At 45.7% G+C, this 24,641-nt stretch overlaps 1 protein-coding gene across 2 annotated transcripts in view; it reads left to right on the top strand.

The window, feature by feature from the left end:
* TEKT2 (tektin 2) overlaps window positions 1-19,146 on the top strand; it is a 50,812-nt gene extending 31,666 nt beyond the window's left edge. The window contains exons 5-10 of one of the 2 annotated variants that reach the window (XM_033953663.1): window positions 8,238-8,381; window positions 9,086-9,200; window positions 11,519-11,626; window positions 12,364-12,507; window positions 17,123-17,202; window positions 18,764-19,146. In XM_033953663.1, the coding sequence (XP_033809554.1) occupies window positions 8,238-8,381; window positions 9,086-9,200; window positions 11,519-11,626; window positions 12,364-12,507; window positions 17,123-17,202; window positions 18,764-18,977 (805 nt within the window). In that variant the 3' untranslated portion in view covers window positions 18,978-19,146. The remainder of the gene's footprint in view (window positions 1-8,237; window positions 8,382-9,085; window positions 9,201-11,518; window positions 11,627-12,363; window positions 12,508-17,122; window positions 17,203-18,763) is intronic. The other variant, XM_033953662.1, reaches the window with a different exon arrangement.
* Window positions 19,147-24,641: the final 5,495 nt, after the last annotated feature.

The following is a 24,641-nucleotide window of genomic DNA, read 5'->3' as shown; positions in this document are numbered from 1 at the left end:
TAAATAAAAATACGAGAAAAAGGAAACCGATAATGTAGAAGTATTGTGGTCAACTCTAAAAGCTACCATACAAGAAGCAACCAACCGCTTTATTAAATTGGTAAGTAAACGGCGAAGAAACAATAAGCCACAGTGGTTCTCTGCAGAGATCTCAGACCTCATAAAAGAAAAGAAAAGAGCGTTCATCTCTTATAAACAATCAGGGAAGCAGGACTCTAGAGAAGACTTATCTGGCCAAGTCAAGAGCAGTCAAAACAAAGGTCAAAGAGGCCAAATTTCGAATGGAGGAGAATCTAGCGAAGAACATCAAGAAGGGCAATAAACCCCTCTTCAGGTATATTAGTGACAGAAACAGAAACACAAGCGGGATAGTACGCCTTAGGAAACCAGAGGGGAACTATGTAGAATCGGACTCTGAAAAGGCTGAATACTTCTGCTCAGTCTTCATCCGTGAGGCGCCGGGATCCGGCCCTCAGCTGCAGACAAGGGATAGCTCGGCAGACCCATTTCGAAATTTCGAGTTTACACCCAGCACTGTCCACTTTGAACTATCTAATCTCAAGGTTAACAAAGCAATGGGGCCAGACAACCTACACCCCAGGGTACTCAGGGAATTAAGTGATGTCTTGGCGGAACCGCTATCCGCGCTCTTCAATCTCTCCCTTAGTACAGGTAAAGTCCCATTGGACTGGAAAACGGCTAACGTCATTCCACTCCACAAAAAAGGATGCAGGACGGAGGTTGCTAACTACAGACTCTCACATCAATAGTGAGCAAGCTAATGGAAACTCTAATCAAACGCCAATTGGATACGATCATGAACGAGGAGAATCTACGAGATACGCGTCAACATGGATTTACTAAGGGGAGGTCCTGACAATCTAACCTAATCAGCTTCTTTGACTGGGTGACAGGGAAGCTGGATGTTGGGGAGTCCCTAGACATCGTATACTTGGACTTCAGCAAAGCATTCGATAGCGTACCATACCGCGGGTTGTTGAACAAGATGAGCTCTATAGGATTAGGAGACACGTTGACAGCATGGGTTAGGGACTGGCTTGGAGATAGGCTACAGAGGGTGGTGGTAAACGGCACCCCCTCCGAAAAGACGGAGGTGATCAGTGGAGTGCCGCAGGGCTCGGTCTTGGGCCCAATCCTATTCAACATCTTCATAAGGGACTTGGCTGAGGGACTTCAAGGTAAAATAGCGTTATTCGCCGATGACGCCAAACTATACAATGTAGTAGGCAAGAACACGTCAGACCAAAGCACAGGGCTGGACGGAAACTCAATGCCCGACAGTATGGTGCACGACCTACTCCTACTGGAGCACTGGTCCAGGACCTGGCAACTCAGTTTCAATACCGAAAAATGTAAAGTCATGCACCTGGGCAGCCAAAATCCATACAAGACGTACACCTTTAATGGTAAAATCCTACAAAGGACTGTAGCAGAACGTGACTTAGGGGTGATCATCAGTGAGGACATGAAGACTGCCAAGCAAGTGGAGAAAGCTTCATCTAAGGCTAGACAAATCATAGGTTGTATACGTAGGGGTTTCGTCAGCCGGAAGCCCGAAGTCATTATGCCATTGTATAGATCCATGGTGAGACCCCATCTTGAGTACTGTGTACAATTTTGGAGGCCGCATTACCGCAAAGATGTGCTGAGACTTGAGTCGGTCCAGCGGATGGCCACCCGGATGGTCTCGGGACTCAAGGATCTCCCGTATGAGGAAAGGCTGAAAAAATTGCAGCTATACTCACTCAAGGAACGCAGAGAGAGGGGAGACATGATCGAGACGTTCAAATATCTCACGGGCCGTATCGAGGTGGAAGAGGACATCTTCTTTTTCAAAGGCCCCACGGCAACAAGAGGGCATCCGTGGAAAATCAGGGGCGGGAAACTACACGGTGACACCAGGAAATACTTCTTCACTGAGAGGGTGGTTGATCACTGGAATGATCTTCCACTGCAGGTGGTCGAGGCCAGGAGCGTGCCTGATTTTAAGTCAAAATGGGATCGCCACGTGGGATCTCTTCACAGAGAAAGGTAGGGGAGGGTTATTGGGGTGGGCAGACTTGGTGGGCCGTGGCCCTTATCTGACGTCTATTTCTATGTTTCTATGTTTTTATGATATGGTAAAAACATTGGCATTCGTGAAATATAAAAAAAACTAAAGAAGAGGAGTATAGAAAGGAATATCGGATGAATCTGAAAGAATCCAAGAGAGAGAGAGACGTCTGGCGAAAGTGCAAGCGGAAGAGCAAATGGCTATAAATATAAGAAAGGGATACAAAATTTTTTTCAGGTATATTAGTGAAAGGAGGAAGACAAAAAATGGAATTACAACACTAAAAGAAGGTATAAACTGCTATGTGGAGAGTGAGGAGGACAAAGCAAACATGCTAAACAAATACTTCTGTTTGGTATTCATGGAAGAAAAACATATAGAAAGACCACGATTGGATAGCAAAGTTACACCTGAGAATGGAGTGAATACCGCACCATTCATGGAAGAAAGTGTTTATGACCAACTTGAAAAACTGAAGGACAAAGCTATGGGACCGGTCGGGATCCATCCCAGGATATTGTGGGAGCTCCGAGAGGTTCTGGTGGGTCCTCTTAAAGAATCTAATGGATTTACTAAAGGTAAATCGTGTCAAATGAATCTGATTGAATTCTTTGACTGGGTGACCAGAAAATTGGATCAAGAACGTGCGCTAGATGTAATTTACTTAAATTTCAGCAAAGCCTTTGACATGGTTCCTCATAGGAAGCTCTTAAATTTCATGGGCTGAAGTTAGGGCCCAAAGTGGTGAACTGGATTAGAAGCTGGTTGACAGACAAACGCCAGAGGGTGGTGATTAATGGAATTCGCTCGGAGAAGGGGAAAGGTGAGTAGTAAAGTGCCTCAGGGATCGGTGCTGGGACCGATTCTGTTTAATATGTTTGTGAGCGACATCGCTGAAGGGTTAGAAAATAAGGTTAGCTTTTATATGGATGATACCAAGATTTGTAACAGAGTGGACACCCCGGAGGGAGTGGAAAACATGAAGAAGGATCTGCAAAAGTTAGGCAACTAAAATTTAATGCGAAGAAGTACAGAGTGATGCATTTGGGAGGTAGAAATCCGAGGGAACCATATGTGTTGGAAGGTGAGAGGCTGATAAGCACTGACGGAGAGCGGGACCTTGGGGTGATTGTTTCTGAGGATCTAAAGGCATCTAAACAGTGTGATAAGGCGGTATCTGTAGCCAGAAGGATGCTAGGCTGTACAGAAAGAGGAATAACCAGCAGAAGAAGGGAGGTGCTGATGCCCCTGAATAGGTTATTGGTGAGGTCACACTTGGAGTATTGTTTTGGAGACTGTTTCTGGTGAAGGATATAAAAAGACTTGATATGGTCCAGAGGAAGGTGACAAAACTGGTAAGGGGTTTGAACCAAAAGAAGTATGAGAAGAGACTGGAAGACCTAAATATGTATACTCTGGAGGAGAGGAGAGACAGGAGAGATATAATATAGAAATTTAAATACTTGAAAGGTATTAATATAGAACCAAATCTTTTCCAGAGAAGAAAGAATGGTAAAACTAGAGGGCATAATTTGAGGTTGTAGGGAGGAAGACTCAGGAGCAATTTAGGAAATTCTTTTTCACAGAGAGGGTGGTATATGGCCGGAATGCCCTCCCGAGGGAAGTGGTGAAGAGGAAAACGGTGATGGAATTAAAGCGTGGGATAAACATAAAGGATCTCTAATTAGAAAATGGAGGATGTAAATTAAAGAGCTAAGGCCAGTGCTGGACAGCCTTTTATGGTCTGTGTCATATATGTGGTGATTTGGTGTAGGATTGGGCTGGGGAGGGCATCAATGGGAACTCCAGTAACTTGGAACCTGAGGATGTTACTGGCCAGACTTTAAGGTAGATATCCTGCAAAAAGGATAGTTGGATAAGCTGGAGTGAGCTTGGACGGCAGCTTCAGCATTTGGAACCTAGGACAATACCAGGAGGACTTTACAGAAATATCAAAGAAGAGACAAGTTAATTTAATCATGTATTTGTAATGGGCAGACTGGATGGACCGTTCAGGTCTTTATCTGCTGTCATTTACTATGTATTAAGGTCTCTGTCTGTCCCCATATGATTTATGACAAAGATCACTAACCAATTTTGTAGCAGCCCTCTGGACCGACTCCATCCTATTTATATATTTTTGAAGATGGGGGTCTCCAAACTTGAGCACACACACAATATTCCAAATAGGGTCTACAATAGAGAGCTGCACGGGAACGGGGACGACGGGAATCCCGCGGGGCGCGCAAGCATCCCGCGGGTTCCCCTTTCGGGTCACGGGAATCCCGTGGGGACGCCCCCTAGGGTTGCAGGAATCCCTTGGGGACGCCCCCTAGGGTCACGGGGATCCCGTGGGGACGCCTCCGAGGGTCGCGGGGTTCCTGCGGGGCTGGATGTACTCAGTCGCGTGGCTCTTCTTCTCCCTACCTGCTCTGCTTGCAGCACAGAGCCGAACGGAAGTCTTCCCACGTCAACGCCGACGTCGGGAAGACTTCCGTTCGGCTCTGTGCTGCAGGCAGGGCAGGAAAGGAGAGGAAGAGTAGCCTCGCGGCTCGAGTGGCGTACCAAGGGAGGGGGGCGGTCCACCCCAGGTGCAGCACAGCCGGCCAGGTCCCCTTACTTTTGTGGCGCTTCCCCGACCGACAACAGCCCCGGTCGGACAAACCTCCCTGCCCTGTAGCCGCGAATCTAAATTACCTTCTTACAGCAGCTGTAAGAAGGTAATTTAGATCCGCGGCTACAGGACAGGGAGGTTTGTCCGACCGGGCCTGTTCTGTTGTCAGTTGGATGGGGAAGCGCCACAAAGGTAAGGGGTAGGGAGGGAGAAAGGGAGGAAAGGTGGAGTGGAGAAGAAAAGACGCTTAAGGGAAATGGGTAAAACTGAGGGGGGAGAAGGACGCTGAAAGCACTGGGGAAGACAAAGGGGTGGAGAAGGACGCTGAAAGGCCAAGGGGAAGACGGGGGAGGGAGAAGGACGCTGAAAGGCCATGGGGAAGACGGGATGGGGGTGGGAGAAAGACGCTGAAAGTCCCTGGGGAAGACGAGGGGGGGTGAAGGACGCTGAAAGGATATGGGGAAGACAGGGGGGAGAAGAACACTGAAAGCATATGTGGAAGACAGAGGGGGGAGAAGGGCACTGACAGGACATGGGGAAGATGGGGGGGAGAAGGGCACTGAAAGGAAATGGGGAAGAGAGAGTGGGGAGAAGACGCTGGCAGGGAAGAAGACAGAGTTGCCAGTCAATGGGGGGAGCGGAGGGAAGAAAATGGGTGCCAGACCAATTTGGAAGGGGGGAGAAAGAGAGAGGCACAGTAACAGAGCAAATGGAAGACGCAGAGGGAAGAGAGACAGTGGATGGAAGGAATTGAATGAGAACATGAGGAAAGCAGAAACCAGGCAACAAAGGTAGGAAAAGAATTCTATTTCTTTTTTTTTTATTTTTGCTTCAGGATAAAGTAGTATATTAGTTGTGTTGATAAAAATTTATAAACATTAGAGGCTCTGGTAGAAACCCGTTTACAAAGTATGTATTCTTCCCAATTAATATTTCCAAATTAATAAAGTCTTTTTGCTTATTTGTAAATGGGTTTCTACCAGAGCCTTTAATTCAGTAGCATAATTAAATGAAATAACTATTTCTGAAGTTTATAGGGACGGGCGGGGACGGAGGGGATTCCTCGCGGAGACGGATGGGGACGGAGGGATTCCTCACGGGGACGGGTGGGGATGGGTGGGATTCCTCACGGGGACGGGTGGGGACGGATAGGACTTTGGCGGGGACGGGTGGGATTTCTGTCCCCAACTCTCTAGTCTACAAGTGACTTATACAGTGACGTTATCGCCTCTTGTTTCTTCTCCTTCTGCAGCTAAGCATCCTCCTGGCTTTGGCCATCACCTTTTCTACCTGTTTTGCCACCCTGAGATCATCAGACACAGACAGGCACATTTTTCCAAGAGGATTTTCAGCAGAAACAAGGGACTTTGCCTTATCACTGTGAATTCTCTTACCAGACAGTCATGGGCATTTGATAAGTTTGTTTTGAGTATTTCATGTGTGAGTTTTTCATAGATTAAAATTTTATGGCTCCTTTTACTAAGCTGCGGTAGAGATTTCTACCCTGGCCCGGAGCGCTAAATACTTTGATCTTCTCCAACGCTCATAGAATTTCTATGAGCGTTGGAGCAGTGTCGGAGTATTTAGTGCTACGGGCCCTTAGTAAAAAAAAAAGGGGGGAGGGGTTTAGATAGGCAGACTGAAAATATTTGTAATTATTTTTTTTATTTATAAACAAAACAATTCTTTGCTTGTGGCATGGCCGGGAATATTTATCAATGTAATACAGTGTCGAGAATACAAGTTCAAAAGTGAAAATGCACAATTCTAGGTTGTATTTTCTGTCCATGAATCTCTATTACATCGACCCGTTTGTATTTTCATATCATTTAGAGAAAGAGTTGATGTTTTATAAAATTTATCTCTACTAAAGTTATTTCCTAACAAAAAGATATCTTCATTACCGTATGCATCCTCGGGCATACTTTAATGATGCAGGAAGCCAAAGAGTTGCCTCTTACTTCTAAGCACAGGAAGCAGTTTCTTATGATTGGGGCTACTTAGATTCATTCACTGGCCCTGAGAATTAAGAGTCTCACATTGAATCACTTTAACCTTAAAGTCCAATTGCGTCTAAGCATCTCTACATTCTGATGTGTACAGAGGCATCGAGGAACAAGGGTGATGGGGGGATGTTTAAAATTGGTTCTTTTGGGAATGGGGGTGGTTTGTATAGGAGAATAGGAGGCTATAAGAAACAAGGCTTCCCATCTTGAGACTTACGGCCTCTTTTACAAAGCCACAAGGCAACAGCCCGAAGCCCTTTAAATCTCTATGGGCTTCGGGGCCATTAGTTAGGCAATGGGGGTTTTCTAATGAAAAAGGAGATACGTTTTTACCAAGCTTTGTAAAAATGAGTTGATTGTGTCTTGCTTTGGAGGCTGTTTTGCATGTTTTATTATGTGCCATATTAATCAATAAAGCAAATAATCGGTTAATTCTATAAGAACATAAGAATAGCCCTAATGGGTCAGGCCAATGGTCCATCAAGCCCAGTGGCCCGTTCTCATGGTGGCCAGTGCAGGTCACTAGTATCTGGCCAAAATCCAAGGAGTAGCAACATTCTATACAGAATCCCAAAGGAATAGCAAGATTCCGGAATCCCAAAAGTGCAACATTCCATGCGGAATCCCTAAAGAGTAGCAACATTCCATGCTGCCGATCCAGGGCAAGCAGTAGCTTCACCCATGTCTTTCTCAGTAACAGACTATGGACTTTTCCTCCAGGAACTTGTCCAAACCTTTCTTAAAACCAGCTACGCTATCCGTTCTCACCACATCCTCTGGCAATGTGTTCCAGAGCTTAACTATTCTCTGAGTGAAAAAATATTTCCTCCTATTGGTTTTAAAAGTATTTCCCTGCTAACTTCGAGTGTCCCCTAGTTTTTGCAATTTTTGACGGAGTGAAAAATTGATCCACTTGTACCCGTTCTACTCCATTCAGGATTTTGTAGACTCCCCTCTGCCATCTCTTTTCCAAGCTGGAAAGCCCTAACCGTTTTAGTCTTTCCTCATACGAGAGGAGTTCCATCCCCTTTATCATATTGGTCGCTCTTCTTTGAACCTTTTTCTAGTTATGCTGTATCTTTCTTGAGATAAGGAGACCAGAATTGAACGCAATACTCTAGGTGAAGTCGCACCATGGAGTGACGCAGAGACACTATAACATTCTTAGTCTTGCTTCTCAGGAGCCTCTCATGAGGAACTTTGTCAAAAGCTTTCTGAAAATCTAGATTACAAGCAAGATCATTACATTTGTCTGTTACACATGACATTGGTAACTGCGATGTGTAGTAAGAGAATTTGTCTGGGGAACATCTGACATGTTAAAACAGTATGGGTATTTTAGGACAGATAACAGATGGGGGATTTTTCCCTAGACTATAACAAACCCTTGAAGGAGGCTGGAAGTGGGTAGATTAAGGACAGAAGGCATTCTGGCTGCATGAAACAGTCTTCTCCTGGTGCTGGTGATGCAATAAGAACAGGAAATGGACAGAACTGGACTTTTTGTCTTTATCTGCTCTGATACTATGGTTTCTCCTTCTAGCCTTCTACAAGAGACACGCCAACAGCTGAACTTAGATCACAGGAACAAAATGGAAACCCTGGAGATAGATCGGACCTGCCTTTCACTGAACATAAACTCACCAAACATCTCGTACAAACCCAATCCAACCCGGGTTCCAGCAGGGTAAGGGAATAGTGGTCAGATCCAGTGAACCTCCCTTTGCTGTGGTAATTCTGGTTTATGGACTAATCCTGACCCACCACTCCTGAATGCAAATTATTAAAATGGACCTGATAAAGATCCCACTTTGGAACAAACCTCACCCTGTAGGAAGTCACTTTTACTTGTAGATGGGGTAAGATAATATCCTTCTCCCCTCTTGGGAAACTTGAGTCAGCAGAGCTGCTATTCACAGATCAGTGACACCCGAAGCTGGGTAAGAGGAGAGAGGGAAATAAGATATCGTGTCAGTCTCCTGTTTAGAATTATCTGGGTTTTGGGGCTTTCAAGCAATGCAGATGATCAGCGGTGGGAAAGGGGACAAGTTCCTTCAAAAGGACTGTAAGATCTTATTCAATGAAAGCTGATGGACAGTCAGGTGTGTGAGATGGGATGCCTCTTACTGGTGAGAAGAACAGGAGACAAGTGAAGCAAGACATGCAGCTCTAAGAGAAATGCTGACTTGTGTAATAAGAGGCATTCTTTACAGCTCACATTAGCTTGTGAAGTGCTTTAAATTTGTGAACTGATGTAAATGTAGTATGTGTGTGTAAATACTTTCCCTTGTAAGTGTTGTATGAAAGGAATAAAATGGGACAGAAATAAACCAAATGCAGAAGAGGTCAGAGGCATGCCACCCTAACAGTTCTTTCTTTCCTTATCTCCAGATCCACTTCTTTGGAGCAGTGGTTCCAGTTCAGTCAGTACAATAAGGACCGGGCAGAAGCCGAAATGAAAGCATCGACTCAGCTGCGAGATGCCATAGCACTCACCATTGCACAGGTGAATCCTCAGGAGGCAGTTGGGCTGTGGGAAAAGTAGATGAGGTGTCGGTACAACAGGCTTGTTAAATAGTTCACAGCTCACTTGTTCTGCCTAGAGCAGGGGTAGGGAACTCCGGTCCTCGAGAGCCGTATTACAGTCGGGTTTTCAGGATTTCCCCAATGAATATGCATCGAAAGCAGTGCATGCACATAGATCTCATGCATTTTCATTGGGAAAATCCGACTGGAATACGGCTCTCGAGGACCGGAGTTCCCTACCCCTGGCCTAGAGGCTGCAACATGCTTTTTTGATGCAGAATAAGAATGCTGAAGTGCAGGTCGTCGTTAATGTTTTTGTTGTGCTTAATTTTATATGAAAATAGTTGTATTGAGTTTCAGCAAGCAAACAAATTAGGCTCTTAAATCTGTACCCTACTTTCAGCCACATTTACCCCCCCCCCTTTTTTTATTTTTTAAATCAAGCTGCGCTAGAGGTTTTTAGCGCTGGCTGGTGAGGCATATGGGGACAGATTTAAAGATCTCAATCTGTAGACTTTGGAGGAAAGGCGGGAGAGGGGAGAGATGACAGAGATGTTTAAATATCTACGTGCGCATGAGTCGAGTTTCTTTCATTTGAAAGGAAGCTCTGGAATGAGAGGGCGTAAGATGAAGTTTAGAGGTGACAGGCTCCGGAGTAATCTAAGGAAATACTTTTTTACAGAAAGGGTGGTAGATGTGTGGAACAGTCTCCCGGAGGAGGTGGTGGAGACAGAGACTGTGTCTGAATTCAAGAGGGCCTGGGATAGACACATGGGATCTCGCAGAAAGGAAGAGATAATGGTTACTGCGGATGGGCAGACTGGATGGGCCATTTGGCCTTTTATCTGCCATCATGTTTCTATGAATCTATGATGTATGCTCAGGTCATACTGTGTACACATTTCCTCAAAGGATTTTATTACCAAAGAACACATAGTTGTCCCAATGTTTTAATCCCTTTTTGCCCCCAATCTCAAAATCCTGTAGCTTCTAAACCAGGGAGAAAATTTCCATTACTTTTCAGAGGTAAAAAGGGCAAACAAGCACTCCCTAACCCATATCTTTTCCTACATTGTTTCCAAGCCCAAAAGGCTGATCACATCAAGTTATTATCTAAATGGAGAGGCAATTCTTTCTCAGAGACATGCAAAACATGATAAGACAACTTATATGGAGATACCAATTTTCTTTCTACATTAGCATCACCAAAATAACTTGTGTCTTATATCCAATCCCTAACCTGTCTCAAGGAGCAGGTATGTTTAATTTTTATTTGGATATTTTTATTATCTATACGTTTTTCTGATGTGTCAGAACCCACCACCTCAGGGTCTCGAGGCTGCAGTTCCAACCCCTGCACCACAGTCTCAAACATTGTATAGTAGGAGATAGCATGGCAAATCTTGTCTGCCAGGGATGGTAAAACATAATATGACAAATACGGTATGGTGAGAAATAGTCTGGTGAGCTTGGGTAACATAGTATGACACGACTTGGCAAAAAGGGATCCAGTGTTTGTAACAAACACTCCATGTGCCATTGCATCGAGTACACATTCCAGAAACTCGAGATTTTTCCTTTTACAAGAAAGAAAGTTAACATTGAAATGAATTAGTATCATGTGTTCTAGGGAGGCTGAGGCACACTGTGATGTCATCAACCATTGTTAAAGCTGCCTTTCCATTTGTTAGTATTATCTAGACTGGACATCAGATTTTTACATATTGGTCACAATCTACTAATTATGACCCCAGACTACAAAACATTCAGAAAAGAAATAAAGAGTCTACTTTTCAAGAAATTCCTGCAAACAATTTAATACCGCTAGCTCCTTCCCGATTCCCCAAAGCAACCTCATCTACTATTTATCTCCTCTAGAAATTATCAGATATCTTCTTGTAATACGTTTTTAATAATTCTTTTGGAATCCGCCTTGAACCGCAAGGCAATGGCGGAATAGAAATATCTAATGTAATGTAATACACAATTTATTTTTTGAGCCATTGTGTTGTATCATCTTTGTCAGAGGTAGGCAACTCGGTCCTCTAGGTTATCAAGATTTTCACAATGAACGTGAATAAGATTGATTTGCATGTACTGCTTCCATTTATGCAAACAGATCGCATGCATATTCGTTGTGGCGATCTTAAAAACCCAATTGGGTTGTGGCTGTTGAGGTCCGTGGTTGCCCACCCCTGGTCTGTATCAATATTTTGCAGAGCTCTGTGTAGTTAATTCTTGAGTGAATGCAAGTCTCATCTAGGGATAACCCAGACATCCCGTTTCTCTTCCCTGCAGACCGACAACGAGCTGGAGGCTCAGCGAGTAGCCACAGAGTTTGCTTTCCGCAAAAGAATGCGAGAGTTTGAGAAAGCTTTGAGCGACCTGAGATGGCAGGAGAAGAATGTAAAGTATCCTGGCCCATTTGGGGGAAATAGTTTTTCACAGTGTGAGAGAGGGCATTTAAGGGCTAGGACCCTAAGCGCTGGAAGTATAGGCTAGGGTTTCACAGGCCTAGGGTCCCGTCAGAATCACGGTCAGTGGTGCATATAGATTGCGAAATCTGGCGCTACCCCCTAACCATGCCCACTTCTGGTCTTCTGTGTCAGTATATGCTGCCAGGGACCTAGGTACCGGTCCTGGAGACCACGTAGTGATGCTTTTTTTTTTTTTTTTTTTTTGCAATTTTTGCAATTTTTAATTGGTTTTAAACAACACAGTCAATTACTATGTCATGTAGCACCAATTAAGTTGGCATCCGGATGAGAATCTGAGCCTTAATTCCTTTTCAGGGACTCTGGCTGGCTGTAACTTCCCAGGCAGAACCTGTTGACTGAAAAAAGTTCCATTATTGTCCACTCCTTGAATATAAATGAGCCATAGCATAAGCTAATATACACTGGCCTTTGTAACCCAATAATTAGCTTCAGGTTAATGAATTCTGCCACCCTTTCACTACCTGTGTTGTCTGGGATTAAACAAACAAATTTCTTCATTTACACAAGGTTAGTGTTAGACATTCTGAGAGTATGTGATATGAAACGGAATCAAAGAGAAGGGGGTGGAGGATGTAGAAGTGGTGTCTTGTAGAGCAGGTTGGACTTTGAAAGCAAGATTTTCTGCCCCTGTCTGCCTTTTCTCAGACCAGAGAAGAGATTGCAGTGATGGAGGACGATATCCGGCGCCTTGAAGAGGATCTGAGAGACAAACAAACCCACCTGAAGCTGGTACACACACGACTGGAGACCCGCACCTATCGCCCCAACGTGGATCTGTGCAGAGACCAGGTAAATCTTCCGCCCTGCTGCAACTAGCACGGGTGGCCAAGGACCTTCCTGAGATCCTAACTTTGATTTACTCTGACCTCTGATGCTTTCAGATCTTTGGGATTCTGTTGTCTTTTTTGTTCAGTGTTACATAACTCGCATCCCAGCAATTTGTGCACAATATTAACCATCACAGCTCTGATAGGACCCAGTAAGTTTCCAGGCGAGTCCTATCCTTGGTATGATTTTCTTCTTGGATAGTGGCCAGCGATGCCAGCACTGGGAAATCATTTCCTGAAGTAAATGATTTCTCTTTGTGGTACTGGCAGTTAGAGGTCTGCACGGGAACGGGGATCGCGGGAATCCCACAGGAATCCCCCCCCCCAACCCATGGGACTCCCATGGGGACCCCCTTCTGGTCCACGGAACTCCCACGGGGACCCCCCTCTAGCCAACAGGACTCCCACGGGGATGGAAGGCTTTGGAAGCAGGGTTCGTCCATATAATATAATGGACACGTCAGCCTTAGTAAAAGAGGGGGTTTATAAGTTAATTACCTGAACAGAAAACAAAAAAAGGGTTCCACCAAAGAGATTCCACAAGGAAAACAGCAGCGCAAACACAAAAGAAACTGTGGAATTGATGATCCAGTCACAAGAAATTGCTGCTTTTTATGGGGACGGGCGGGGATGGAGGTAATTCCTTACGGGGATGGGTGGGGACGGAGAGGATCCTGGCGGGGACGGGTGGGGACAGAGAGGATCCTGGCGGGGATGGAGAGGATCCTGATGGGGACAGGTGGGGACGGAGAGGATCCTGGCGGGGATGGGTGGGGACGGAGAGGATCCTGACGGGGATGGGTGGGATTTTGTCCCCGCGCAACTCTCTACTGGTAGTACAGGACGAGGTCAAGTGAAACCCAACAAAAGTGAACAGTAGAAGTGATAAAGAACAGAAATTTGGCCATTTCTGCCAAGTTTTTAGCAGTGTCACAGTGCTCCAGGATCCGTAATATTAAAATAGATTGCCATGGAAATCTCTTACAGTCTCACTTAACTTTTGGTGAGACAACTCGGTGAAGGTGTTACACAACCACTGGAGAAGTCAGTCTGTTGTAGTAACATATTAAATGAAAGTAGATGAAGAACCGCATGGCCCTAGGCATCTGCTTAGGGTTCCCAGATGTCTGGACTTCCCCGGACATGTGCTCCTTTTGGGTCCGGACGGCTTTTCAAAACCCGGCACTTTGTCCGGGTTTTGAAAAGCTTCCGATATTGGCACGGCACCTGTGAATGCACAGATGCAACGTGGTGACATCATTGCATGCGCGAATGCCGTCCCAATGCACGAACAGGTTAAGGGGTTGGGGCTGGGGTGGGATGTGGGCGGGTATGGCCATGGGTCCGGATTTGCCTCCGGGAAAATTTAGCAACCTACATCTGCTGCACCTCTGCACATTATCTCTGTTCAGGGTTATATATGCTGTATCGGTCTAGGCTATCCCCTCCCCCTGTCAGAACATAAGAGTTAAAAACACTCTCAACCAACCTGAGACAATATAATTTATATTAGAAAAAATTTTGAATATCTATCCAACTCAAGACATTATCAAAAAAGGAAAGAGAGAGACTAATAGATCCCAGGGCCTCCTATAACGCAGTTATTCCAGGTCCCGGTCAAAGAAGTCCCAGCCTTCAATCATGTCTCTCTCAACCCTTATAAATATTAACTTACTAGTGTTTAAGCCCGTTACATTAACAGGTGCTAGAATATATGCCTGTCTGTCTTTCTTTATTTATGTCTCTCTCCCTGCTCCTGTCTCTTTCTTCCTTTCTTTCTGTCTCTCTCCCTCCTGCTATTTTTCTCTCTCTCTCCCTGGCACCCTTTGTCTGTCTGTCTTTCTTTCTGTCTGTCTCTCTGGTCCCCTGTCTGTCTCTCTCCCTGGCCTCCTTTGTCTATCTGTATTTCTTTCTGTCTCTCTCCCCCCCCCACTTTCTTTGCAGAAGCAGCAGCGGTATTTCCCTTCCCCTCCAGGTCCCTGTGAAGTAGTAGCAGCATTTTCCCCCACCACCCCCATTCCCTTCTCTCCCCCCCTCACTTTCCTTTGCAGAAGCAGCAGTGATATTTCCCTTCCCCTCCAGATCCCTGTGAAGTAGTAGCAGCATTTCCCCCCCCCATTCCCTTCTCTCCCCCCCCACTTTCCTTTGCAGAAGCAGCAGCGGTATTTCCCTTCCCCTCGTGAACTCTCAGGCCTTGAGCATGCGCGCGGTGGGAACATATCAAAGCAAGTTTCCCTTACTTCCTATGGGGAAACTTGCTTTGATATACGAGCATTTTGGATTACAAGCATGCTCCTGGAACGGATTATGCTCGTAATCCAAGGTACCACTGTACTCATGTGTGACATGTGGCTTGTTACTAAAAATCATGTTTTTCGTACAGATGGGGGGGATCAAAAAATGATGGGCCCCGGGTGTCACATATGCTAGGTACGCCACTGACTCCAGCGCTGAGACAGGCCAAAGATCTATCAAGCCCAGTATCCTGTTTTCAAGAGTGGACAATTCAGGTCACAAGTAGAGAGCTGCACAGGAACGGGGACGACGGGAATCCCGCGGGGATCCCACGGGTTCCCCCTTTGGGTCACGGGGATCCCGTGGGGACGCCTCCTAGGGTCGCGGGGATCCCATGGGGACGCCTCCAAGGGTCGCGGGGTTCCTGCGGGGTTGGATCGCACTCGAGCCGCGAGGCCAGTCTCCTCCTTACCTGCCCTGCCGCAGCACACAGCCGAATGGAAGTCTTCCTGATGTCAGCGCTGACGTCGAAGGGAGGGCTTAAGCAAAGCCCTCCCTTCCTCCGACGTCAGCGCTGACATCAGGAAGACTTCCGGTCGGTTGTGTGCGGCAGGGCAGGTAGGGAGAAGGCAATGGCATACCAAAGAGGGGGGGGCTGTCCGCCCCGGGTGCAGCCATGGGGGGGGAGTGTGACCGACCGACAAACATCCCTGCCCTGTAGCCGTGAATCTAAATTACCTTCTTACAGCAGCTTCAATACTCCAGCTGCTGTAAGAAAGTAATTTAGATTCGCGGCTACAGGACAGGGAGGTTTGTCCGACAGGGCCTGTTCTGTTGTCGGTCGGGTGGGGAAGCGCCACAAAGGTAAGGGGCAGGGAGGGAGAAAGGGAGGAAAGGTGGAGTGGAGAAAAAAAAAGACGCTTAAGGGAAATTGATAAAACTGAGGGGGGAGAAGGACGCTGAAAGCACTGGGGAAGACAAAGGGGTGGAGAAGGACACTGAAAGGACATGGTAAGGACGGGAGGGGGGAGAAGGACGCTGAAAGCACATGGGGAAGATGGGAGGGGGGAGAAGGATGCTGAAAGCACATGGGGAAGACATAGGGGGGAGAAGGACGCTGAAAGCACATGGGGAAGACAAAGGGGTGGAGAAGGACGCTGAAAGCACATGGGGAAGACAAAGGGGTGGAGAAGGACGCTGAAAGCACATGGGGAAGACAAAGGGGTGGAGAAGGACGCTGAAAAGACATGGGAAGACGGGGGGGAGAAGGACACTGAAAGGACATGGGGAAGACGGGGGGGGATAGGATGCTGAAAGGACATGGGGAAAACAGAGGGGGGAGAAGGACGCTGAAAGGACATGGGGAAGACAGGGGGGAGAAGGACAATGAAAGCACATTTGGAAGGCAGAGGGGGGAGAAGGATGCTGCCTGACAGGACATGGGGAAGATGGGGGGGAGAAGGACGCTGAAAGGAAATGGGGAAGAGAGAGTGGGGAGAAGACGCTGGCAGGAAAGAAGATAGAGATGCCAGACTATGGGGGGACCGGAGGGAAGAAGATGGGTGCCAGACCAATTTGGGAGGGGGGAGAAAGGGAGAGGCACAGTAACAGAGCAAATGGAAGACGCAGAGAGAAGAGAGACAGTGGATAGAAGGAATTGAATGAGAACATGAGGAAAGCAGAAACCAGGTAACAAAGGTAGGAAAAAAATTATTATTTTTTTTTTTTTTGCTTCAGGATAAAGTAGTATATTAGTTGTGTTGATAAAAATGTATAAACATTAGAGGCTCTGGTAGAAACCCGTTTACAAAGTATGTATTCTTCCCAATTAATATTTCCAAATTAATAAAGTCTTTTTGCTTATTTTTAAATGGGTTTCTACCAGAGCCTTTAATTCAGTAGCATAATTAAATGAAATAACTATTTCTGTAGTTTATAGGGACGGGCAGGGACAGGGGAGATGGAGGGATTCCTCGCGGGGACGGGTGGGAGTCCTCACGGGGATGGTTGGGGACGGGTGGGACTTTGGCGGGGACGGGTGGGATTTCTGTCCCCGTGCAACTCTCTAGTCACAAGTACTGGTAGGATCTCAAACAGGTACAACAGATTTTATGCTGCTTATCCTAGAAATAAGCAATGGATTTTCCCAAGAGCATCATAATAATGGCTTAGGAAATTGGCCAAACCAGGGAGGGGGGTTAAACCCTGCTAAGCTAATTGCTTTTATCATATTCTCTAGCAACAAATTACACACATATGAATGAATTTGTGTTTGTGTATCTCTGTATCTGAAGGAATCCTTTGCTGCTCACAAAGTATTCTGTTTTCTTTCTGACTCACAGGTGCAGTATGGGTTAACAGATGAGGTGTATCAACTGGAAGGCACTATAGCAGCCCTGAAGCAGAAACTGGCTCAGCTACAGTAAGTGCCTTCAGGAACTGGCTGCTTGGGGTTAAGGAGAGAGGGAATGCTGCATATGGGGATCATGAGAGTTTCAGAAAGACCTGTTTTTACATTCTGAACTTGATTTAATCATTGACTGCATTGACCTGGTAAGAGTCCCATGGAAGGATTTCATCTCCAAACATGTCAAATGATCTGTGTGGTAGACTACAGGAAGAACATTACTGGAAACAAATCCTATAAGCACTTTTCTCATGGATTTGTGATAACAGATATTCAGACATCTTACAGGCTTCAAGAATGTGTCGGAAAGCAGCATATTCTGTAGGATGAAAAGTTCAAGGACAAGGGGAGGAGAGCCAAGAGAAATATTTAGAGCGGACTGCTGGGCATGATGGACCACTGGTCTGACCCAGCAGCAGCAATTCAGCAGAAGTTGTAGGAGAATGATTGACTGAATTTGGGCATGTATAAGCAGACAAAAAGGGAGCTGCAGCAGAAGAGGAAGGAGGGAAAGAGAAAAGAATAGATACTCGGCAGGCTGAATCATTTCTGTAGTGCTACTAGAGGTAGACAGCGCTGTACACATTATATGCAGGTACTTTCTGTGTCCCTTGTGGGCTCTCAAGCTAAGGTGTTTTTTTGTACTTGAGACAATGGAGAGTAGCTCTTGTTTCAGCAGTAGTAGACACTGGATTTCTGATGTGGCCATTCAAATGTCACACTTGTAGTAACATCAGATGCCCTGTTCCCACTACCACAAAGCCAAGTTAAAACTACACCAAAAAGTACTGATACATTGAATGGCTACAGGGTTACTTTACAGTCAGCCTCAGGGATAAAGGGGAGGAAAGATGCCGGGCGCTTAGAACAGCTTCTCAGGGGATGTGCGGGCAGAGGGTCCTTAGCTTTAAGGCTATGAGGATGAAGGGTAGATGGTCTTTAGTGGCCTACTTTTATTGTTTCGTGGAGGAGTAGCCTAATAGTTCATGCAGCAGCCTGAGAACCAGGGGAACTGGGTTCATTTCCAGCTATCGCTCCTTTTGAGTCTGGGCGAGTCACTTAACCCTCCATAAAATAAGTACCTGTATATAATATGTAAATCACAGAAAGGTCCCATTCCCTTTATTTCAACAGTTCACAGGATTAAAGTGCCTGATCTTTTACATGCATAGTGAGCTGGAGGCATATTTAGCAACACTTCAGAAAATAATAGTAAATATTGAACTAAGGCCAGTACTGGGCAGACTTGCACAGTGTTTGGGGGAGGATGGGCTGGGGAGGGCTTCAATGGCTGGGAGGGTGTAGATGAGCTGGAGTGAGTTTTGACAGAGATTTCGGCAGTTGAACCCAAGCATAGTACCTGGTAGAGCTTTGGATTCTTGCCCAGAAATAGCTAAGAAGAAAAAATTTAAATTGAATCAGGTTGGGCAGACTAGATAGACCATTCGGATCTTTGTCTGCCGTCATCTACTATGTTACCCAGGCAGCAAAAGCAGACCCCCCCTTCTCTTAGTTGGTAGCTCCATAGAATGGTGTTGGCAAAGCCTTTGACGGTCTTCTTTGTGTCTTTCTGTAGCGATGCACTGGATGCGCTCTATAAAAACTTGGCCCGCATCGAAGAGGACATACGCTACAAGACCAACTCTCTGTTCTTGGACACCAAGTGCATGGACACCAGGAGGAAATTGACTGTCCCTGCCGAGAAATATGTGCCAGAGATAGACACCTTCAACCGCACCACCAACCGCAGCCTTTCAGAGCTGAAGAGCCGGCAGCTGGAGTTGGCATAGAGAAAGGGCTGTGTATAGAACTACAGCTGCTGGGAGACAAGACATTTTACGTACAACAGAAGAAATATAAAGTTGTATTAGTTGCTAGATCTTTATGATCCCAGGAAGTTTTTCCATAAATGATATACTTTTCACTCTTAAAAGTTGTTTGTTTCTTCACTTTCTTGCACCTAACCTCAGTGAGTTTTTGTTTGAAAGTAATTAAGCATCTTCTAGAAAAGGATATATATTGAAGCTCTTATGAGGTTTTTATTAAATTAAAGCTCTGCTTTCAATAAATAGTGCTAAGTCACAGCAGAAATTCCATGTGCGACTCCAGTTTCAGACCACTAGTAATAAGGTCAAGAACTCCTCTTTTCAGAATATTAAGTACAGACTCAGACAGTGTGAAGGTAGGTCAGGACGTTAGAACCATCTACTGAGTTCTCCTTCTTTTTGGTAATTTCCCTTGATGTCTGTACAGTTTCTGCTTTTGTTGGGAAAAAGTTTACACTCTGTAAATCTCATTTACATTATCCAAATATGGATACCACTGAAAGCATAAGTAATCTACAAGCCCTCTCCAACTTCTATCCTCAAATAAATTGACATGCAAGCTAGTCCCAGTGTGTGTGGTAGAAAGAGATTATGCAGAAGAACCATTCACAGGCCAGGAGATAGGGCAATCCATATGGTCAGTATTCTCAATGGAAAAGGATAGTTAATGGGATCCCCTAGAAATGAGAAGAACGAATGAGGTGAATAAATCTGGTGACGTCATCAAATTCTTAAATCACAAGAGGACCTTAAGAGACTGGTTGACTGGGCATCCAAAAGGCAGATGATATTTAATGTGAGCAAGTAAAATGTAGTCACCCAGGAAAAGGATTTTGGTGCTATTGCTGATAACACATTGAAGCCTCCTGCTCAGTGTGCAATGGTGGCTACGAAAGCAAATAGAACATTAGGAATGAAGACAAAACTGAGCATTAAAATGATTGTATCACTCCATGGTTTGACTACAACTCAAATATTGTGTGCAATTCTGGTCACTGCATCTCAAAAAATATATAGCGGAATTAGAAATAGGTACAGAGAATGGTGACAAAAATGGTAAAGGGGATGGAATGACTAAGGAAAGGCTAAAGAGGCTAGGACTCCTCAGCTTGGAGAAGAGAAATGATAGAGACTTTTTAAAATACTGAGTGGAACAGGTAGACACAAATCACTTGTTCTTTAGCATCTCTCCAGACCGGTACAGTTCACTGATGGGTAATAGCTCACCATGACCAGCAGGTGGAGACTGAGACAAAACTTTTGGCTGTAGTACTAACAGCTGTGCTTCCCTCTAAATAACCAGTCTGTGCTCAGCAGTGGCGTACCTAGCATATGTAAATTATACACTTTCAATTGGAGACTGTTGAGATAAAATAATGTTGCAGTAATGCAGAGATAATGAAAAGCAGTGAAGCTCAGTGTTTAGCTCAAAAAGAAGGAAAAAGCCTCAGAACGGGCCCTCCCACCACCACAAAGGTGGATGTAATAGGCGGTTGAGCGGTAACCTCACAGGCAAAACCTTCGTTTGAAAATGAGCACTGCAACACTTGAGCATAAATCGTGCTTCACATAAAAAATGTCCAGACAGAGGAACAAATTCCACTTATCTTAAATGCTGATCGGCACACCAACGGAGGCCAGCGTTTCACCGACAGGCTACATCAGGGTGTGACCCGACTGATCAGTCTTTGTGAGAGCGTGAAACGACGCTTCAAAAAGTCCAGAAAAGGGCTCCCCTGGACTTTTTGAAGCGTCGTTTCACGCTCTCACAAAGACTGATCGGTCGGGTCACACCCTGATGTAGCCTGTCGGTGAAACGCTGGCCTCCGTTGGTGTGCCGATCAGCATTTAAGATAAGTGGAATTTGTTCCTCTGTCTGGACATTTTTTATGTGAAGCACGGTTTATGCTCAAGTGTTGCAGTGCTCATTTTTAAAGAAGGTTTTGCCTGTGAGGTTACCGCTCAACCGCCTATTACATCCACCTTTGTGGTGGTGGGAGGGCCCGTTCTGAGGCTTTTTCCTTCTTTTTGAGCTAAACACTGAGCTTCACTGGCTTTTCATTATCTCTGCATTACTGCAACATCATTTTATCTCAGTCTCCAATTGAAAGTGTATAATTTACATACATTAGTTTTCAATACATCTGTGTTGGTTACTGCTAGTACCTAGCATATGTGACACCCGGGGCCCATCATTTTTGACACCCCCCATCTATATGAAAAATGATTTTTAGTAACAATCTACATATTGCACAAGAGTGTACCTAGGAAAATGCAGCATCTTAAACACTGCAGTGAGCACTAGAACACCAACACATACATTGTAAAACTAAACAAACCAGATCCTGCACAGTTAATTGATCCTTTCTCTCTCTTTCCCCATGCCCCATTTTTTTATTTCTTTCACCCTGCCACCTTTCTTTCTTTCTGGATCCCTGTCCCCCCCCCTTGCTTTCTTTCTGGCTCCGCCCCCCTTTCTTTCTTTCTCCCTTCTTTCCTTCCCCTATGCCACTGCCGCTACCACCACCGCCATTGGCCATCGGAAACGGGCCGGTGCCGAATTCGCCCTCCTTCTTTTCCTGCGGGCCGACCAACTCTGGCTCCCCGACGTCAATTATAACGTCGGAGAGGACGTTCCGGGCCAGCCAGGCAGCGATTGGCTGGCCCAGAACGTCCTCTCCGACGTCGGAATTGACGTCGGATGGCTAGAGTTGCTTGGCTCGGGGAAGAGAAGCAGCAGGGAGGGAGAGTTCGGCGCCGGCTTCTTTCTGATGATGGCAATGGCAGCCTTTCCCCGGCAGCAGCCTATTCCCCGGTAAGTGGCCAGCTGTACACTCCCTCGGGCCTTGCACCCGGGGCGGCCCTCCCCCCGCCTCCCCTTGGTACGCCACTGGTGCTCAGTCTCCAGCAGGTGGTCGGTAAGCTGTGCCAGTTTTCCCTTGGTTAGTGTAGGTCTGTTGGAATTTGTGTAGTGTTTCTTGTCCTCATCTGGTGGTGGACTGAGCATGGGGGGGGGACCCTTTTGGGGTTGTCGCACTCGATGGGTCATGAGTTGAGTCCCTCCTTCCCCCCTCCCTTAAATTTTTCTAGAGGGCCTCAGCTGTAAGCCTTGCCACCGATACTGGCAAGGTATATGGCTTAGACAGCTGGTGGAGTCTGTTCTGGAAAAAAAAATCCTGAGGCAGTCTGAAGAGAGCCCTCTATTCAGTGTACTTGTATTTTTATTGTTAACGGCACTTTTTCTTTTAGCTAGGTCGCATATTGTGCAATAAACACTTAAAGGGAAAAAGTGTTCATTGTGCTCCAGATGCGAGGTAGCTCTGGCCAGCCTGTGCTCGTGGTGTTCAGGCCGTTACGAAGGGGAATCCTTGTCGGCTTTGAGTGCTGGCGAGCATGGTTTCCCTTCGCGAGTACCTCGTGCACCGGCAGCTGACAGTGAAGCCAAAATTACAAGGACTATGGAGCATGCAATGGAGCTACTAAATGGTAAATTTAAAACAATCCAGAGAAAAAACCTCTCTTCATGCAATGTGTACTTAAAATCATTCCCAGAGAATGTGGTAAAAGTAGTTAGCAGGATTTTAAAAAGGTCCAGCTAATTTACTAAAAGAAAAGTTCATAAGCCATTATTAAAATGGATGTGGGAAAATCCACAGCTTATCTCAGCATAAAATGTGTTTTACGCTCTTGGGATCTTGCCAAGTCCTTGTGACCTGGATTGACCACTGTTGGAAACAGAACACTGGGCTTGATGGACCTTTAGTCTGTCCCAATATGAAAGTGCTTATGTTCTTAACACAGCGTCTCATAGAATCAATTACTGCAAAAAATAAAAAATCTATATTTCAATGAGGCTGTGGCTTTGGAAGGTTTTGCAGCTCAGTCCATGGGACACTCCCAGCCAGTCAGGTTTTCAAGATATCCATAATTAATATACATGAGATAAATTAGCATACAATGAAGGCAGTGCATGCAAATTTATCTCATGCATAGTCATTGTAGGTATCTTGAAAACCTGACTGGCTGGGAGTGTCCCATGGATTGGGTTGAGGTCCAATGAACGGGAGCAGAAATGGGCAATTTTGGTCCTCAAGGACTATAATCTAGTTGGGTTTTCAGGATTTTCTCAATGAATATGCATGAGATCTATTTGCATACATTGCCTCTATTGCAGTGGTCTCAAATAGAGAATGACGGTGGCGGTTTACCCGCGGCTACCGCGTTTAGCCGCAAGTAACCCGCCAAAACGGGGAATGAAAAATAGCAGCCTCTGCGGGGACGGGGACAAGGCCATTCACCGCCCCGTGGAGCGGTGAATGGTCCTGTTACCGCAGTGAGGCATCAAGGATCGCACGGTCCCCGCAGCCCCCACCCGCACGCTGGCTCGATCGTTTAACCAGCTTCCTCTTTCCACCTCACCTTAGTTTGCCGGCTTTCTTTTTCGGCGACCGGCACGCTTTCAAAGGCATGCGCGGCTGCTCAGTATTCAATCTTCTGCTCTGACCCAACCAGAAACAGGAAGTTGCAGCAGGACAGAAGATTGAACTTTGAGCAGCTGCGTGTGCGCGGTCTTTGAAAGCGTGTCGGTCGCCGAAAAAGAAAGCCGGCAAACTAAGGTGAGGTGGAGAGAGGAAGCTGGTTAAACGATCGAGCCGGCGTGCGGGTGGGGGCTGTGGGGACCGCATGTTCCCGGCTCACACAAGGAAGGAGGGAGTGAAAGGGAAAAAGTTTCTCTTCCTTGGAAATAGATTCTGAAGTGACCTCATCAAAGAAGACCAGCACCAAATGTACAAGAAATCCCTTAAACAATGTCAAAAGAGCCCAAAAGAGAAAACTGCTACTGCCATGAGACTCCATTATTGAAGGAATCAACTTGAAATCACAGTTCAAGAGACAGGAAAAGGTTAAATGCCTCATGGAATCCTCAGCCACAACACAAACCAAATTGTGAATGAAATCAGAGCAGACAGTAAGAATTATAAAATTGATGTCTAATGCTGAGGCATTAGAAATAATGCCTCAGCAATACAATTTTCAGAAGTTCTATTTGCTCATGGTAAGGGAGAAGAGAGACTGCTAGTGATGGTGGGGGGACTGATAGAAGATATGAAAGAAGGGTGGTAGAAAGGAACAGATGGTAAAGGAGGGAGGGAAGGGTGGTGGTGGAAAGGAATAGAACAGACATTGAAAGAGGGTAGAGAGGAACAGACCCTGAAGGGAAATGTGGAAGGCAGAGTGGGGAGAAGACGCTGGAAGGGAAGAAGACAGATGCCAGACTAAGGGGGAGCGGAGGGAAGAAGATGGGTGCTAGACCAATTGGGGGGGGGGGTGAAGGGAGAGGCACAGTAACAGCAAATGGAAGACGCAGAGAGAAGACACACAGTGGATGGAAGGAATTGAATGAGAAGATGTGGAAAGCAGAAACCAGACAACAAAGGTAGAAAAAAAAATTCTATTTATTTATTTTTTGCTTTAGGATCAAGTAGTATATTAGTTGTGTTGATAAAAATTTATAAACAAAGCCCTGCCAGCTGAACATCTCTTTCTCTAGTTCAGCAGCCAGAACTTTGATTTATAAGAAAGGAATAAGCTAAATATTGCAGTACTAAGGCTTATATAGATGCTGCG

This window comes from Geotrypetes seraphini, chromosome 8 (genome assembly GCF_902459505.1).
Source record: "Geotrypetes seraphini chromosome 8, aGeoSer1.1, whole genome shotgun sequence".
In the NCBI taxonomy this organism is placed as follows: Eukaryota; Metazoa; Chordata; class Amphibia; order Gymnophiona; family Dermophiidae; genus Geotrypetes; species Geotrypetes seraphini.
The sequence above is the reverse complement of the archived record's forward strand: the minus strand, read 5'-3'. Positions and strand labels throughout refer to the sequence as shown.